This window comes from Neodothiora populina (genome assembly GCF_041146345.1).
Source record: "Neodothiora populina strain CPC 39397 chromosome Unknown canker_contig_5, whole genome shotgun sequence".
Taxonomy (NCBI): domain Eukaryota; kingdom Fungi; phylum Ascomycota; class Dothideomycetes; order Dothideales; family Dothioraceae; genus Neodothiora; species Neodothiora populina.
In genome coordinates this window covers 485,000-503,485 of record NW_027191405.1, presented here as the reverse complement: position 1 = coordinate 503,485, position 18,486 = coordinate 485,000, and the positions used below count along the sequence as shown (strand labels likewise).

General features: G+C 49.9%; 7 protein-coding genes across 7 annotated transcripts; 3 read left to right on the top strand and 4 right to left on the bottom strand.

Annotated features, from left to right (window-relative positions):
- Positions 1-291: 291 nt before the first annotated feature.
- On the bottom strand, positions 292-1,960 carry AAFC00_005162 (uncharacterized protein; the record flags this gene model as incomplete). Its single annotated transcript, XM_069344908.1, has 2 exons — positions 292-1,879; positions 1,935-1,960. The coding sequence occupies 2 exons, from the start codon at positions 1,958-1,960 to the stop codon at positions 292-294; spliced, it is 1,614 nt and encodes a 537-aa protein (XP_069202736.1).
- A 790-nt stretch (positions 1,961-2,750) lies between these two features.
- AAFC00_005161 (uncharacterized protein) lies at positions 2,751-3,871 on the bottom strand (the record flags this gene model as incomplete). Its single annotated transcript, XM_069344907.1, has 4 exons — positions 2,751-3,086; positions 3,154-3,579; positions 3,654-3,733; positions 3,796-3,871. 4 exons carry the CDS (start codon positions 3,869-3,871, stop codon positions 2,751-2,753), a joined length of 918 nt encoding a protein of 305 aa, XP_069202735.1.
- A 3,647-nt stretch (positions 3,872-7,518) lies between these two features.
- On the bottom strand, positions 7,519-8,418 carry AAFC00_005160 (uncharacterized protein; the record flags this gene model as incomplete). Its single annotated transcript, XM_069344906.1, has 1 exon — positions 7,519-8,418. One exon carries the CDS (start codon positions 8,416-8,418, stop codon positions 7,519-7,521), a length of 900 nt encoding a protein of 299 aa, XP_069202734.1.
- A 724-nt stretch (positions 8,419-9,142) lies between these two features.
- On the top strand, positions 9,143-10,150 carry AAFC00_005159 (uncharacterized protein; the record flags this gene model as incomplete). Its single annotated transcript, XM_069344905.1, has 2 exons — positions 9,143-9,680; positions 9,747-10,150. 2 exons carry the CDS (start codon positions 9,143-9,145, stop codon positions 10,148-10,150), a joined length of 942 nt encoding a protein of 313 aa, XP_069202733.1.
- Positions 10,151-10,459: 309 nt separating this feature from the next.
- On the bottom strand, positions 10,460-11,350 carry AAFC00_005158 (uncharacterized protein; the record flags this gene model as incomplete). The annotated part of the gene is made up of 2 exons (XM_069344903.1): positions 10,460-11,084; positions 11,154-11,350. The coding sequence occupies 2 exons, from the start codon at positions 11,348-11,350 to the stop codon at positions 10,460-10,462; spliced, it is 822 nt and encodes a 273-aa protein (XP_069202732.1).
- A 2,906-nt stretch (positions 11,351-14,256) lies between these two features.
- Positions 14,257-15,386, top strand: AAFC00_005157 (uncharacterized protein; the record flags this gene model as incomplete). The annotated part of the gene is made up of 3 exons (XM_069344902.1): positions 14,257-14,329; positions 14,430-15,074; positions 15,130-15,386. The coding sequence occupies 3 exons, from the start codon at positions 14,257-14,259 to the stop codon at positions 15,384-15,386; spliced, it is 975 nt and encodes a 324-aa protein (XP_069202731.1).
- A 573-nt stretch (positions 15,387-15,959) lies between these two features.
- On the top strand, positions 15,960-17,761 carry AAFC00_005156 (uncharacterized protein; the record flags this gene model as incomplete). The annotated part of the gene is made up of 2 exons (XM_069344901.1): positions 15,960-16,791; positions 16,842-17,761. The coding sequence occupies 2 exons, from the start codon at positions 15,960-15,962 to the stop codon at positions 17,759-17,761; spliced, it is 1,752 nt and encodes a 583-aa protein (XP_069202730.1).
- Positions 17,762-18,486: the final 725 nt, after the last annotated feature.

The window sequence follows — 18,486 nt, the reverse complement described above, 5'->3', positions numbered from 1 at the left end:
GGATGCGTGATTGGCTTAGGCAGAAGCAACAAAGTCATAAAATTATGTACAGGTCCATGTCGACTCCTGATACCATGGAAGATATAAACAAATGACACCGTGCAGAACTACCAAGGGTATCTCGAACAGTAGCAGAATCCAAAAAACTCCACGCTATGATCTCGCGAATTCTCACAACTTCCATCAGGACTCCTAGAAGCCCTTCATAATGGATCTGGCGCAATCTGTGGTACTACGCCATCGATGCCTACCCAATTAATGCCCGAGAGTGACAACGTATCGCGGTTTCTCTCAGGTCAACAAACTTCCAAACTCATGTTCCAGACTGCTCACACCAACTTCCCATTCCGTGATCTTGATGAGAAATTCTTCGTTTGCCTTTTCGGCAAGGACGGCAATGAGACATTCCTCTGCTGCTTCCATAGTCGTTCTCGACAGGCGCCCGCGCTGCCTTCCGTGCTGATGATCACGCTGCTTGATGGTCGAATACAGCAGTCGAATCTTCGCTTTACGTGACAATGTCTGCCAGCGTTCGCTCGTGTGACCTTCAGCTACCAGCAGTTTCTTACTACCGTCCGCACACAGGCTTGCCATCTCAGTTCTTGGAGCCTTGATGCCATAGATGACATCTTTGACGCGTTCCATATCCTCTCGCGCAGTCGCGCATAACAATTTCAACTCCCGGGCCTGAGACGTGGTAGGACTATGCTTTCCCTCATAGTAGGATCGAGATTGATTGAGATGACCATTTCTTCCGGGGTCGTTTCCAGATGCAGGGCGCGCACTGTCAGGACTGCTGCTTCCTTTTTCGCCACCTTTAAGGAGGCTGGCAACAGCGCCAAGTGAGTTCACGAAAGACCTCAATGCATCGACCAGGGTTGCAGTATCTTCTTCCAGTGACTTCAAAGCTTCGGCACGCATGGGGGCGAGATAGGCGTCTAACTCCTGGTCCTCGTCGTCATTGTCAACATCAGAGACAGATTCTCCGGCAGCACCAAGATCTTTCTCGGGGTGAGAGAGAGGCGGCGGCGAAGCGAGAATTAGTTCTGCAGACCTCGAATGCACAGGAAGAGGTTGACTCAGGGAAGCAATAGACGAGAGTGAAACCTCCCTGGACTTGGCATCACCATCGTCAGTATCACGAAGTCTGATCTTTGGTAACGTCGATAAGATCATCGGTTGTGCAGTTGCTTCTGTTAAAGAAATGGCCACATCTGGACTTCGTTTTGTCGGCGAGATCTGTGGCCGGAATTGATCAAACGCCGGAGAAGTGGAAGCAGAAGAAACAGATGAAGGTTGGACGAGCGATGAGTATGTCAACTTGCTTGTCTCCAGATGTAGGAAAGATGTCTGATACATGGGTGGAGAAAGCTGAAGAGGCGAAGGTGGAAGCGATGGCAGAGATGTGAAAACGTGCTGAGCCCCACCCTCCGCCACTGGGGAATCCGGAGGTGTGGGCGGCATCATAGAGGATAGAGGGCTATGTGAATGCTGGAATGCCTGCGTTGGAAGCACAGGCATTTTGCCCTTCATAGATAATTTACTTGATGATGCCTTATGTAAGCCCTGACTAGAATCAGGGTGATTTGCTAAGAGAGTAGAGGTCGTGGTACTGAGTTGCGGAGAGATGGTGTCCTGAGTGAATGGTGATGAAGGAACACCATCTTGGACAGTCCTCTCATGCTTAGTATCAGTGTCAGTAGATGGCGTGTCTCCTGACTGATCATGAGTTGGGAGGCTGTCGGCTGATGATAGTCTGCTGGGTCCCATCGCAGCAGCCCCATCTTTCAGAGCCTTCGAAACATCACTAAGAAGAGATGAATTCCGAGCAGTGGCACTCGTGATGTCTTCGTATATACTGGCAAGACGTCTGACAGCACTGTGGTGTGTTAGTGGCAGGCTTCTATGGAAGGTAGCTGTGGTAAATGACTCGCCCTTTCCGCCAGTCCCGCACGTCCATGGATTTGCTGTTAATCTTTGTAAGATCTGCAGAAGAGTGGGAATCTTCTTATACTGTATATGCAATAAAGTGGAGAAGATCTAGTCGAATTATGGGTATGATGGAAGGGCACAAGAAAGTCCAGTGAGGGCACTTCAAGAGATCACACAATCGGAGAGCTTTTACAGAACACTTTCAGTGCTTGCACATGTTCGGTGTGTGAAAGAGTCAGCGACAAAGTGAGATAAGAAGGCTCTAGAAGGATTTTTGGTATAATGTGTGCAAAGCTGCGGTGACCCATACCACAGATAGATTTGGTGTTAATGGGAGCAGATGCAGAAGGCTGGTACACAAGATAAACACGAGACATGACTTTTACTTAATCCTTTGTTGTTTCCGACGTGTTGCAGCAAGCGGCATGTGGCTGGTCAAAAGCGCGCGGCAATGTACTTGTAAGATGGACGCTTGGGCAACCAAGGCTGCTTGAAATTCTCTTACCAATCGGAAGGCATGCCATAGATTAAAGCGAAACATAAAGCGAATCGAATGCGCTCCACATATTAATTTCGAGAAATGGACTCACAAGATGTGCACAAAATTTCACTGCTTGCCCGATTGGAAAGCTGAGAAGAGGTATCATATTTTTGTTTCCATCACCCAATGCGCCAAACCCGCTCTAAATAAAATTACACGGCCTTTTGTTGCCAATTCGTGAAGCAAAGCTTCGAATGTCTGGAGTAAGTCATAAAGCCGACATAAAATCCCCGGTCATGCTGTCCGTCCGTTACATCGCAATTGTTGAGCGACGATCCTACAAGACCTTGTTGAAGGCTGGGATAAGAGTCTGAGCGAGCCAGAACGAGAAGACAAGCTTGGGGCCAGTCATGAGGAGCTTGGGAGTGAGACCCTTGAAGAAAGAGGTGAGGCCCTCGTTCTTGGCCATCTTTGAGACGATTCGGAAACCAGACTCCTTAGCCTCGAAGTTGCGGTTTTGGATACGGGTCTTGACCACGTCAAGAGGAGCAGAGACAACGAGAGAGGCAGAGGCACCAGCGATGGAGGCGACAAAGTTCTGGGACCAGGAAGCGGTGCTGTAGTCGGTGAGTTTGTAAAGGTACTCCTTGGCTGCGGCAGATCCTCCGAAGAGCTAGGAAAAACAGAAAGTCAGCATCCATCGCACATTGCAACGAGTAGATATTAGGAGAAGGACATACTGCGAAAGAACCAGGAGCGTTACGGGCAGCGGTCCAGCCCCAGCCTCTGTAGAGACCGAAACCCTCGTCTGCGATGATTTTGAAAAGACCACGGCCACGGAAGGCCTCGGGGTTTGTTTGTCTCTTGATCTTCAGGACGTCGAGAGGAAGGAGGACGATCTCTCCGATACCGATGATGGAACCAGCAGTGGCGTGCATGATGGTCTTGCCATTGCCCTTGCCGAAAGAGCGGTCGAAAGCATCACCGTGGTTCTTGGCGAGGTATTCGCGAACGAAAGGCTGACCACCGTACTTGTACACTCGCTGGAGGACCTTGTATGCCGCTGCGTAGCCGAGACCAGGGAAGAGGGAGAAGAAGCGAGTGCCGACCGAGGCGTCGGCGGTCTTTCTGAAGATGACTTGGTTGAGCTCCGACGCGGATGTGATCTGCACGTGAAAGAGAAATTGTCAGCGTGGCGCTCAACTCGACAGTGATGATAATGCAAGAGAATAAGACGCACCTTTCCCTGGTTGCTCATCAATCGCTTAGCGATGGTGTCAACGGGGTGGAAGACGGCGAGCTCAGCAATACCGGCGGAACCTGTTACACATGATTAAACTTTTGTCGCGGTCAGTTTTGAGTGACGGACAGCATAAGCTTACCGGCACCGAGGACTCTTGCTGCCGTCGACTCTCTCTTGTAGTCCTTGGACGCGGAAGAGGGTGCAATGGCGACCATTTTCGCGACTTATCTTTTTCTTTGCTTGAGAGCTCCGGGACGCCTGCTATAGAGAATACGAGACAGGGTATAAAACTAGACAAGAACCCAAAAACTTTTATAAACACAGTGGATGAAGGGAAAGACTAGGGTCTGGAGCTCTTGTGCTTGAACTGAAAAAGATGCAGGACAAGAAGATCAAAGACTCGAGGCGAATAGCGGATCTTTTGGATTGTTATCGCTCCAGGAAAAAGTAGTTGCGCTTTCGGACTCCCAACATCTCCGCTCCGATCTCGACATCTTGGCATTCGCCGACCGATTTGTCTTTTTGGATTGTAATAAGTGATCAGAACTACACACGATGTGATAGTCTCGATGAGAGCAATACGGCCCACAAGTGCAAGCAAAGACCGAGATGTTTTAGCGAAGTCAGACTTTGGATGAGTAGACGTTGATATAATCCGGCGGTGTCGGTGTCGTGTTGCAAATTGGCAGGAACTCTATCCTGTCCGAATAGAGCTCCTGCCAAAGAAAGTAATTATTCACCGAACATGTAACCGCAATTTTCGTGCTTCTGCGCCTAAAACCGACTGCTTTACCACCTTTCTGCTCATGTTACTCATACTATTTCAATCGCCAATACTGCTCTACAGTGCAATTCCGATCAAACGGAAGCGAGTCTAGTTCATGTGGCTATTATTTGTAACTGCAGCTGTCTTTGGTGACACTCAGTGCATTTGCTCAGGTAAAAGCATCATTCAACAAATGCTTACCCGAGCAATATCTTTGAATTTTAGGCTGTATGAGCTCAAATTGGTGTCCCCTTCACCGTCCTCCTGAATTGAGCTGACCACACGCGTTGGACCCAACCTATCTGGGGCGTTGCACCCGAAGACGTTACCTAGCAGACTCAACTGCAGCTGTAACACGTATCCTATGAAGGTTTCGGACTCGACTCATGAGTCCAGACCAACTGGCCTTTCCCTGCGATTGTCTTATATACTCTCATTGCCTGCCCCTGCAATGTACAGTGCTCCTGTCCTGTGATGCTCGCCATCTGCAATTTTTTAGCCTATCAACATATCGACATTTCGTTCACCGAACAATAATGCTAATGGCTGTGGACAAGTTCGACATCCTAGCCAGCAAGAGAGGTAGGACTGCATCAATTGCTCTGTGAGACCAAGTGTCTGGAAGCCGTCAAGCTCTACCATGTCGTCTATCGAGACTCGGGACAACTTGCCTCTGACTGCACGAGCTGCCTGGCTCGGACGGCAAGAGGTCGATGAAAGTCATGTTGATCTCTCAAGCCTGACATTCGCCACCTTCGCCGCCTTCAACAATTCCACGTCTAGCTCGAAGCCTATCACAAAGGCGAAGACCATTTGCCGCAACAACTTCGCCTAATCTCGACACCTAGCAATATGAACATAGCCTCAGAGCTCATGATGGTCATCAGAGCCGGTCTGGTTAATGGTCTAGCAGACGAGCCAAGACGAATACAAGCCTTCTAATCCAGCTGACCCTGCTCAAAATGGCCATTGCGACAATGACTATGAGCAACCCACAACTAAGACTTTTTTGAGCCTCCTCCGAGTCGCCTACGGCAGCACGAAGTCAGCACGGGATCAGCAGCCGGACGAACAACTATTGTCTCAAAGTTCGTAGCAGGAGTCTGGACGTGCAATAAGCATTCTTTCCATGAATTGCACTTCGTATGAGTGGCTGCTGATGACCGTCTCTCCTGGACGGTGAAGTGAACATCCTTCTCCGTGTACAATGAGCTTTTCTGGGAAACCGTATAAACATCGCTCGGCACTGTTCGAGACATGACACATATCATCATGATACTCGGTCCAACATGAGTGGGACAAATCGAGGCCCACGCTGCTGTGAGAAGCACAGGGCAAAGCATACAGAGATTGGCGCTAGTCCGGATCGTGAGTTGAAGTCAGACGAAGTAGTATTACCGGATGGCACCATCATCAAGAGCTTCGACTATGAGAGCTATCTTGCTGCATCTTCTGAGCGTCGCAGGGACAAGGCACCATATCCCTCCATGGCGGAGCCTTTCCCTTTGTCAGTATGCAGATGCCTCGATCATAGACAGTTACGAGCTGGCATAAGGCCATTCTGCCATGTCCTTTGCAGTCGAGAGGACGACAGCGTGGACGTCTTCTATCCAGCCGGCTTCGCAAGGACAGGCAAACGCCAGCGCATCCAAGTCGAGCGGTTCAGCCTGTTTCGCCATTTTTACGATGCAATGATCGAGAAAGTGGCCCTGATCTCAGGCCACATTCCACGAAAGGCAGAGCTCGGCGCTCCGACGCCTCGATTTTCGGTGGCTCGTTTCAGATCCAAGGTCGTCCTGCGCATCGTATACCACTCATACACCGCTCAAGGGGTTTTGACGGGTGCCGAGATCACTAGCGGGCAATGGGAGAAGTTCCAGTATTTCGCTGGTAATCTACAGGAGATAGCAGGGTGCTTCAATGGATCCATCACCGTCTACTGGAGCAAAATCGACCCACGGCACCCCATGGGACAACCATATCCACCTTATCACACACCTCCCGTGGAGCCCATGGAAGAGCAAGAAGATGAAGAAGGACTGACATACCGTCTACCCTCTTTCCTACGCCTTGTGGTGACGGAAGGTATGACCGTGCCTACTTGGACTCTGAACTACCCAGCGGCGTGGCCAAGGCATGAGCCACATGCTCTCACCGCGCCATCAGAGGCTTGGGACGTGGAAACAGCTATCGGAGACTCTTCTGACACCGCTCCTGATGTTCAGAGTGCGACCACTGCTAGCAGGATATCCGCTCTCCCTACCATGACTCCCCAGAATGTCCCGCCTCTCCGGGGCACATCAGCAGCGGTGCCTGGTGCGCGGAGGTGGCCCAACAGCAGACTGCGAATCGTTCGCGCAGCAGCCTAGCCAGACGCTGCGTGAGCCAGAGTGCCATGTTACACACACGCCATGAATGATTATGAAAAGAGATTACGAAGTGATGGTGCGCACTGTATAGACGATAGAAGATGAGCAAACAAAAATGTGGATGAACTTGGAAGATGTGGATGCAGGGGCATTATCGTAATGGTCTATAGATGGATTAATCCACCATCCTCCCCCTCGAGTTACTGATTTGTCTCCTTGAAGTAAGATCCATATCTTGATGCATCTCGTGATTTGAACAGTAGTGTATCTTACACTCTCATGTTCTACAATTCATGCCTCAACTACCATCAGGGAGACATCGTAGGACCAGTCTTGATACCTCACCATCTATCCTTTAGTCATTTGGCTTCACGATGTTGCTACATATTACAGTGATGCTTGAACAATCACAGCAATCCGATGTGGTCTAGTGGCTAGGATTTGCCGCTCTCATTGCTACACCGCAAGAAGATCCGGCAAGGCCGGGGTTCAATTCCCCGCATCGGAATCAATATTTTGTTTTTGGTCATCTCTTGGGCTTCGTTTTCTTCTTTTGCCGGATCGCGATATTGGGATTTATGAGCATTTCTTTGGGGGTCAAGGTGTGTGTAGGGAAAGCATTTGTGTCAGGGGTGGTCTGTTTTTTGTGGCTGCGGGTTTATAGCACAGCAAGAGATTCATACTGTATGATGGTTATATCATGCCCCAGCACCTGTGATCTAATAGTCTACGCGCTGAGCATCTGCACAGCCAGAGCATACGCCTCGTCCCTCGCGGCGACCTCCTCTGGGGTACGAGCATTTTTGTCCCACGCGTGGTCGCACTTGGCCATTCTCCGCCTGACGACATTCGTCTTGCCCGCTTCCTCGATTCTCGCTGCCACAGCTTCGGCGTCGAGACACAGCGAGTCACGTGCACATGTGATCATCAGGACGTTGTCGGGCACGTTCTCCACGGGCGCGAAAGAAGGCGAGACTCGTGGGTCTTTGCGGTCGATGTCGAGAGGCACGTAAGCAGATGAGAACAGTCGATCTATCGCCGCAGGAATGGGATGGCCGTCTGGGTCAGGGACTTTGGCCACTCGCTCCTCTGGGCTAGCGCTGAGGTCACAGGGTGGGTAGAAACAGATCAAAGATTTGAAAGTGCCTTTCGGGAAGTTCACGGTCGCGTGAGCCAGGGACAAAGCAGCACCGGCGCTGAAGCCTCCGATACTGATACTGCTGGCGTCGAAAGCATCTGGTTGTTGCAGGACCCATTTCACAACGTCTTCTCCGTCGTCGACGGCGGCTGGGAACGGACGTTCAGGTGCCAGGCTGTATTGGATATCGAGAACAGTGTACGAAGTTTCATTACTGACTTTACGACAGAAGGTATCATCAGAACCGTGCAAGGAGAAGACATAGCCGCTTCCGTGGAAGTTGACAAGGACCGGAGAGGGTCTTAGAGAGGTAGTTGGTCGGTAGACATTTGCTTTGATTGTTCTTCCAGCGTCTCTGGAAGGAATACGCAAGACAGCATCTGGGAACGCTTTTGGCATACCGTTGCGCCACCAGGTGAAGAATCTTAGGATCGAGACATTCGCTTTCAGGCGGAGATAGCGCAATATGCGCGAGAATATCCCCAACATTGCGGATACAATGTAGTGGTTTAGAGAGAGGATAACCAGAAGGTACCTAGGCAAAGTGTCTCAGGTGGCTTCCTTTCCACAGCTATCGTACTTGTAGCTGTCTGTTGGTGGAGACCTCGGAGTTTTCGGAGATTCGGATAAGAAGTCGAGCTTGGCAACACATGACCGATATTGTCCTCGGATATTGGACCGTTGTGTATATTGGGACGGCTCCATTTATAGACTGAGCACAAAGCTAGGTGATAGCCATATAGATGCGACTGCACCTGGTAGGAGATCAGAGTGTGTCGTGGCAGCAATCTGCAGGTCAACTCCCAGTCGCAAAAGTACCTTAAAGGTATGCAAAGGTAGGGTGGTCGCGTGGCCAGGGTTACTATGACGCCATTGTTTACACAAGATCGTCAGCAAATCGTACCTCACCTTACCCTGTAAATTGAACTTAATGCCATAATGATGATGGTGATGATGGATGATCACTTTATACAGTTCAGGTAGTCGGTTGTAAGAGGCCTTCAGTATCCTGTCAGCACTTTGCATACCTACGTGTCCTTCTTTCAGAGACATCTATTCCCCGCGAGCTTTTATCTTTCGCCACAGAAGCGTTTGAACAACTTCACGCTCGAGACAATCAGACACTTCCTCGTCGTGCATGCTATCAGACACGAGTGACCCACTCAAATAAATCGTTGAATAAACAAGAAAGAAGTTTTATAAAGATTTCGCAATGGCAGCTCGAAGGGGAACCGGAACACTAGAAGTCCCAGACCTAGGGTCTAAAGTGCGCCTGCACGAATATCCGGCATCTGAGCTACCAGCACACCCAGATCTAGCGCCATACCAGACATCTGGGGACCAGCCTGACCTCAAATCGTTCATAATTTCCACCCTTTCCGAAGGCAACAGTTTCGTGACAAGTTACATACCGGCTGTCATCAAGGTCCGCACTTCGCAGAAGACTGTTCCTCCTTCCAAGGCAACAGTCCAACTTGCAGCACACAGAATATCGGCTGCAAGACTGCCGGCCGAGGCGAGGACGGAAAGCGGTGAGTCGTGGTTTGTGCGCAGCAGTCTCCATAAGAGCGAGAAGGCGGCGGGGACCGCAGACTGGGAAGAGTTCGAGGAGGCTCTACTGGACAATCATTCGCAGCATGAAATGGACTATACCCCGGATGTATTCGATGCATATCGAGTGCTTAGCTGGGACGAGGAACTAGCTAAGATGGGAAACATTGTGGGCAGTTGGGAGAAAGTTGAGATGGGTAGTGAGTGAAACGCCTTGACAAACTCGCGACAGCGTATAGTAAGGTCAGGTTACTAATGCTCCACAGTCTTTGAAATGGCCCACAAGATCCCGCCACCTCTCACAAACCGAGTATTCTCTGTTCTGGTGGTAAAGGCGAAGAATACAGCTGTCACGCCCAACAGCTTTATTATCGTACAGATCCCCATCGAGATATCCAGAGTTCAGACTGCTTTGTACGCGAATGGCCGTCACAAGAAAGAAGGCGACACTATGCAGAAGAAGAAAGACATCACCATGGGCGTGTACACCTCGGTGGAGAGATGCGAGCTGGAGGACAACGGTCACGTCAAATGGGTCATGGCGACTGCCAGTAACGCCAAAGGTAATCTGCCCATGTTTGTCCAGAAACAGGCTATTCCAGATGCTATTGCTAAAGACGTCGCTTTGGTTATTGGTTGGCTGGACAAACGCAGAAATGGTAAGGCTTGATTCAGAGCTTCGTTGTGAGCTCATGTGTGCCAAAGTGAGCTGCCGGGCATAGTATTGAGTTCGAGACACGATGCAGATTGAATGTCGCAGGGAAGGTGGGGCATGGACAGATGTCGACGACGCGATGTGGTTTTGCTTGTTTCGAGATACCCTTAGTGAATGCATATCCTACATAGCAGAAGAATGACCAACTATACCAAAAACTTTGTAACTTCAGCTTCATTGCAAGGTGTGGCTCTCGTGATAAAGCATAAATCTTCGGAATTGTCTTCTCCATCGACGCAATTGTTCATCTACAATAAAGACGCCCTAAAGCTTATGCTTCTTCTCGCCAGCTGCGATCTTTCTAAACTCCTCCTGAGGAATGCCTTGCACGAACCTGTCCAGTCCAGCAAAGACCTCTGCCACACCTTGCGCGTCCATGACCTCTCTCTCAGGCCGTCTGATCAACGCCTTGATCTTAACCAAACTCTCCTGATTCAGATGAGCTCCTAATCTATCATCGACCTCTGTCAACACCATGTTCAAGAATCTCTCATGCTCATTAGGTTTGGTGTCGAAGATTTTGTTGACGTAGCCACACGCCACCAATTCCTCAGCGGTCAATTTCTTCGACATAATCAGCGCCTCGTTCGCTTTCGAGATGCCTAATCGCGAGACAAAGGCGCGAGATGCGCCACCTTCAGCTACGAGGCCGAGGGACGTGAAGGGAGTCAGAAGGAATGCGTGCGGAGCGGCATATATGAAGTCTGAGAACGCGGTCAATGCCGCTGACAGACCCACCGCGGGACCATTCAGAGCAGTGATAAGGATCTTGGGATGTGTGTAGAAGGCGTGCGTGATGTTGAGGTTGTTAGCTACAAATGACTTGAGGAAATGTCGGTGCACGGATTCATTCTCTGGGGTCGAGCGCGAGATGGACACATCTGCACCACTATGGGTTTCTTCAATTAGCACACGTATGAGGTATATTCCTTTCACACAACGCAAATGTGTCACTTACGCAGAGAAGAAACGACCGTTGCCTGTCAGTATGGTGATTGTGATGTCGTCGCGCTCGGCGATTTCCCGCATCAGTACTGCTACTCTGTAGTAATGATCTTGAGTCATGGCATTGAGTTTCTTGGGAAGATTGAGCGTAATGACAGCGATTCTGCCGCGGGTCTCGAAAAGCACATCTTGCTCTACAGTATTCGACATGGTTGATAGATTGCTGATGAGATAATATCACTCTTCTAGCTCAAGAGTAGCACGAGACTCAATTGCCCTTGGAGAGTTATGATGTTGTAAGAGACAAAGTCGAGGAGACGCGATGACTATGATAACAAGACCACGTCCCAGGTCGACACTGGCTTTGTTGGATTCTCTACCGACCTTGAAGTTACTCTTACTTAGGCAGGATGCCATCTCACAATGTTTGTAGTCTATCGCGGTTATGCTTGACCCGATGAGGTAAGTGGATAAGCGGGGGAGAAATCGAGCCGAGGTCCATGTGATCCGGGGAAGATATTAATCTTATCTCGCAGGACCTGATGAAAGAAAACGAGCGGCATGTTCTCAGGCTACAAGTGCGTTTCGTGGTCAAGCCTCAGTGATCCCAGTCTGCCAGTTTCGAAAAGCTTGTGCAAACCTACAGTACCAGTGGGTAGGCCTGCGCGTTTCATAAAAGTATTAAAATCCGTCATTGGTTCGATAGGGGTCTTGTCACCTCGTGATATTTTATATGGCATGCTTCTTGCAGGTCCTACCCGCTGCATTACTGTGATGCCATCTCCGTGGATTTCACCGAAGTCAAAGGCTTGGGCGAGATTAGGGCGACCGTGCAAGCTGTCCTTCTCCCGAGGAGGCTATTCCGCTGCGTACTAAGACGAGTACATCCGTAGATAGGCAGGCTCCACTGTTACTCCTACAGTATAGTGGTTCTGAGCGGTATCATATGAAAATGTGCACGATATGTGTTATTCCGCTCCCTCGCGCTCCGAAAATCATATGGAGTCAGAAAGGTATATTTAGATGCTATACCCTCCTAACAGTCTCGGACGTTAGAGTCGCGTAGTATAGTTTCGACGCTGATCCTTGCACTTATCTTATGTCTGAGCGTCCCCTTCATAACTTGATAAATCCTCGCACCTTTCACTTCTCCAAAATTAGGCCATCTTCTTTCTGTATAATTCGAAGCAAGATCAAAGGCCAACCGTAAACCAGCAGATTTCCTCGAGCCAGTCGTTCAATCCATAGAAAGAATTAGTAAAAAGTTTCTTGGTGCTTCTCGAGCACGACATACACAAGAGACAATACTGTGTCCTTGTCTTCATAAGCACAATGGCAGGCGAAACCACCTACCCGGGAGTCAACGAGCCCGTTCGACCGGAAGATATCACCGAGTTCCAAAAGGAGGAATGGTCGCGCGCTCTTCTTTCCCACCCAGATGCATCTTTCCCAGTGTCACCGAATCGGCGACCACCGCCTCCGCTCTACGAGTACTGCAACAACAGCATGTTCTCCGAGACACTATGGACCGACCGCACCATTCGCTCTGCCTACATTGTGACACTACCCATGCCCGAAAACCGTTACTTTCCAGTTGAGATGAACATGATGTACTCGCTTGGCCAGGGCCTTGATGGCATGACAGGGCGTGCCCATGGTGGTCTGGTGTCTCTCATCATTGACCAATGCATGGGTATCTGGGCCACTCAAGCGCACAAGGCAGATGCTACAGTCAATCTGAACATTGACTTCAAAGCCCCCGTGAGCACGCCCTGCTTGGCGCTCTGTCGTGTACATATCGCTGCAATCAAGGGCAGGAAATGTATCGTCAAGGGCGTGCTGGAAGACGGCAAGGGTAAGGTCTTTGCCGAAGGAAAGGGGGTTTTCGTCCAGAGTAAAATGAGCGTGAAAGCATTGCCCCCATTGTCCTCGAAACGTGGCGTAGGCGAAGCGGACAAAGCCAAAGCCAAGCTGTGAGGATAGGATATCTTACCACATACGAGCAGAAAGATTTTGGTTAGAGGAACAATTGGTATACTGGCATCTTATTGCTCAGAAGAGACTAGACAGTTACCAGTGGTGGTATCCGCAAATACGTCCGATTTCCCTTCTCAGGAATCAACGGAGCGCTAAGTCGATTGTCAATCCTCTAGGGCAGTCTGACGCTTGATCCTGTAACAAGAAGAGGAGCACAAAACCTGTCCCAACTGCAAAAACTACACATAGAGTCACACCTCAATCCGTTCTTCATCAACGAGGCGGGAGCATATCTGCAGTGGTAATGGATGATAACACGAATGTCTCTCAACTTCTTGGACAATCGAGGGATATCCTGACCACCGGCCAGCGGTTTCAGTACCAGATCTCGTCGGTAGGAATCAATTTCCTATCTTGAACGCAGCGTGTGTCATCCCCGCCACCATGTCCAGGAGATGTGACAACCCGTGAACCGAGAATCACTAAATTAATAGACTGCCATCACGATATTCATATACAATCCCTCTTTGAAACAAGATTATGTGTTGGACAAGTGTACTGTGCTACTATTGAGAGTCAAGCGCCCGAATACAGCCACATGCTTGTCGGGAACAAGTCTCTGGGCAAAAGCACGCATGCGTTCAAGGGTCCGACGACCACCCCTCACAAATCAACAACGAAAGTCTGCCACTCACCGAATTGTGCAAGCGCACATTACGTCTAGGTCATATCCCAAGTGCAGATCCAGCAGCGATCGGGACCATGCCCTGGGCAATGCTGTGATTGCGTCTCATAGATGGAACAATATCTTTCTCTTGGCGCGGCATGACGCCAAGACCCGAATACCGCCGGCATACTGCATATCTCACCAATGTACGGAGGTATAGCGATTGATATTCGCACAAGTTGCATCATTTGATGAGCCATAGGATCCCATGTGAGTTGCTCATCTGCCACTTGGCGATAGTGGAGATCGTTCGTGCATGCCACGAACTGGCGCCTGGACGCCCGCAGTAAGTGCCTCCTATAGATCTAAGCCTTGCAGGAGCAACAGGGTACATATAATAGAACAGTCCCTGTCACTTCACTTCCACTTTCCATTTCTGCCCTGTCTATTGTGATCAAACACTGCTTTCAATATGTCTTTCTTCAAGAAAATCAAGGATATGGTCGATGGCGATGATCAGCCTCAGGGAACGAGTCCCGGCGAAGGTGAGTACCTGATAGAACGAGCTCGGACTTAACCTCTATCCTACCTTTGGCCTGTGGATTTAGCTATGAAGTACTATTGCTTTCTGCTGATACCATGTAGCATCTCGAGGTTATCCCAACGAAGCACCCTACCAAGGTGGCCAGCAATACCCTCCGCCAGGTGCCGGTTCCTATCAGTCTCACCAGGGCTACTCACCTCAGGGAGGCCAGTCATACCAGCAATCAGCACCTTACGGTCAACCCCCACACAATCAATACGGAGCAACCCCTCCTCCCGGTCAACCTTACCAACAACCACCAGCACCTTACGGTCAGCAACAGTATGGCCAACAACAATATGGCCAGCAGCAGTATGGCCAGCCCCAGTGCGGACAAAACGGTGCCCCTCCGCCAGGCCCACCCCCTCAACTACCCCCTGGTTGGACAACACAGTTCGATCACAACCGTGGCCGGGCCTACTACATCGAACAAGCTACAGGCCGTACCCAATGGGATCTGCCAGCCTCGACTCCTTCGGGCCAGTATGGTGCTTACCCACCACCTCAGCAATCTAGCTATGGCGGCAACATGCCTTCGATCCCTCCTTCGACCGACTCCTTCAACCCCGGTCACGATACTCGGGCAGCCGAATACTTCTCCGGGGATCAAAAGCCGAAGAAGGAAGGTCATGGGAATGCTTTGTTGGGAGCTGCAGCAGGTCTGGCTCTTGGCGGTATTGGTGGCGCCTTTATCGCTCATGAAATGAGTAAGTATTATGATGCCAAAGAACACTTACCGAAGGTGCTAACAATCACGTCTAGCCGAGGACTCCGACGAGGAGAAAGAGAAGGAGAGAGCAGCGGAGCAGGCACGCGAAGCTCCCCACGGGGATGGTGGATATGGAGGCTCGTCAGGAGGTTACCAACCTGGTTTTGATGACAATGCTCCACTACCAGACGAGACTCGATCTGGATCTTCAGTTTCCAGCAGTGATCGGGAGAGTTTGTACGAGAAGCGCAAGGAGATGGAGGAGGCGCAAGCAGAGTACCAGGAGGAGTACGAAGAGACCTATGATTAACCGACTTAGTTGGCAACAGCGGAGACGCCCATCAAAGATGTCCAATGTCTGAAGAGCATCCCAAGTAAGCACCCAGTCAATGCGATTCATCCTTCCTAGAGAAGCAACATCAACACTGGAGTTTCCCTTGATTTCAAGCACTTTATCGATCATGCCAAGCCCATGTATACATGTCCAATGAGAATTACGCGCGATGCATCTGGAGTATAGTAATGTAGCTGGGCAAGTGTCGTAGCTTCAAACGGCTAAGTGCTGTATACCGCTTTCACTAGCCGAGCGCGGCGTCGCGCTCACTGAGAACGGGAAATCGGCACGCGAGCCCCAACGACAGCCCGTTCATAGAGAGACTAGCGCGAGGTACACCTCACAAGTACCGTACTGCGCTCATCACCTTCCATCTTTAATATGCAGGCAGATGGCCTATCTAGATCCGTCAGTCAGCCAAAAATGCTAACACACACCGTCAGTCTCTTGCTCGAAATAAACTCGTTGAAGACATGATAGACAAAAATCCAAGAGGTGATCACGTACATATCTCTAACCCAGGAACCGAGTATCAACGTCGTCATCAGCATGGCAAAAGGTACCAAGGACTTGGAGGCAGGTCTCCATGACCAGACCAATTTACTACCACTACGCGAGCTTCTCAAAGTCTTCTTCACAATGTCACTATGCCTCTGTGTCTGTTTCATTGATCAGAATGGCATCGGTGTACTCTTGCCGTCAATCGCAAAAGACTTGAATGCTCAGTCTACAATCGCCTGGGCTGGCACATCGGCTTTGATCGCAAACACCGTATTTCAGGTTTTGTACGGCAGACTTTCCGACCTGTTTGGTCGCAAGATTATTTTCCTCTCTGCTCTGGTACTTTTGAGTATCAGCGACTTGATCGTGTCACTTGCTGCAAACTCGACCGTTCTATATGTTTTCCGTGGCCTCGCCGGTGTAGCAAATGGTGGTATTGTTAGCTTGACGAATATGATCGTCAGCGACATTGTCACACTACAGCAGAGAGGAAAGTACCAGGGCATTCTGGGTTCTATGATCGGAGTTGGGAACGCTGCGGGACCACTAATCGCGGCTGGTTTCGCAGAAAACGCAACCTGGAGGGGCCTCTTCTGGCTTCTGGCGCCTCTGGCACTCTGCGCGGCGGCGCTGGCTTATGTGGTATTGCCCTCCACCATGCCAAAAGTCAACTTCAGAGAGACAATTCGTAAAGTTGATTTCCTTGGTTTGCTATTCGGTTCTCTGGCTATCATACTTATACTAATCCCCATATCTGAGGGGGGCCACGAGAAGCCTTGGGGTTCGCCCGAGGTTATCGCCATGCTGACAGTTGGTGGTGTATGTGCTGTTGTATTTGTCCTGGTGGAGTGGAAGATTGCGAAGCTACCCATGATGCCACGTAAGTCTAAGTCTGTCTACGTTTTGGTATTGGTACTCATCAAGATATAGTTGATATGTATCGTAAGCCATCTGTAGCAGCTATGCTTCTTCAGAGTTTTCTGCTCGGTGTGTGCTATTACAGCTACCTATACTACCTCCCGATCTATTACCAGAATGTACACGGGTACAGTATCATTATGTCGGCGGTGTTGATCTTGCCTTTGGTGCTCTCTCAATCTATCTTCTCGGTCATAGGCGGCCAATATCTATCTCGAATGAACCGCTATGGCGAGCTGCTCTGGGCGGGATTTGGCATCTGGACACTGGGAGCCGGTTTGCTAATCTTGTGCGATCGGCAGACTACTGCAGGCACCATCTGTGGTTTCCTGATACTCATTGGGGTTGGCGTCGGATTCACATTCCAACCGACGATTGTGGCACTACAAGCGCATTGTAGTAAAGCGCAACGAGCAGTCATCATTTCAAATCGCAACCTCTTGCGGTCCCTTGGTGGTGCTGTTGGTCTTGCCATATCTTCAGCACTGACTGGTAACGTCTTGCAAAGCAGCTTGCCTGCGAAGCTGCAGTATATTGCAGCTTCCACGTTCGCATTGCCTGATCTTGATACGTTCAGCCGCGCCGATAGGATCACTATCGAAGATGCATACGCAGATGCTAGTCGCACAGTGTTTATCTTCTGCACACCGGTGATTGGGGTTGCGCTGTTGTGTAATATTTTCGTCAAGGATAAGGGCTTACAGAGAAAGGAAGAACGCGACGAAAAGCAACAGCAGCAGCCGCAACAGCTTGTTGAGATGGACGAGTCACTGCAGAAAGGTGGTCTAGATGTTGTGGCATCAAAACTGACATCTGAATCAAAAGATAAGGGACATGCTTTAGATGACCCAAGCACTGACAGAGACTTGAGCCAGAAGCCTTCAAACTCCAGTATTAAGAGTAGAATATCGAGAGCTAGCAAAGACAAATAAGAGGATCCTGCATGTCAATCCTGCAATGATGCAACGATTTCAATGCCGAAGAGCGAGCAGCGTTCGTAAGCACCAGCACCAGCACCAGCATCAGCGCTTACAAAGCCCCGCACTAGCTGTAGCACGTTGATGTTCGAAGACATCACAAAGTGCGTCGTCGTACAGGCTGAATACATGCTGCCTGCCCGATACTGTGACCGACGATCTTCCGTTGTTCTCTGACTCGTTAAGATCAATGTTGACTGATCGAAGTGACTAGGTCCCATACTATGTCGTATACTCCCTCGCTCAATCACCCGCGTGATACTGCATCCCTCCTTCAGTCGCTATCTTTCTTGTCCGTCATTCGTCGTGATTGCATTACAGCTTTGTAACGTCTTGATTTCAAAGCCATAGCTGACACGAGCATAAGCTCGTGGGCTCGTTCTTGTAGCCCTTCTCAGCTGACAAATGCATGGTTTCTTTGCTCATGGAGGGGGGAATGGGATGTGTAAGGTAAGATGGCGAAGGCAGAGTGTGGTTGCTATATGGCAGGCGGGGTTCTCGATACGACTTTATTACTGATCAACACATGCTCGACGCATGTATGTCTCAATGCTTAAGGAGTGGAAAGGCATAAATAGGGTGCTCATTTCGAGCAACTATCAGTATCTTTCAATCTCTCAGCATCAGAAACTTCAGAACCGAAATCAAGAAAGCAGTCTTTCACACACAACCACACTTCT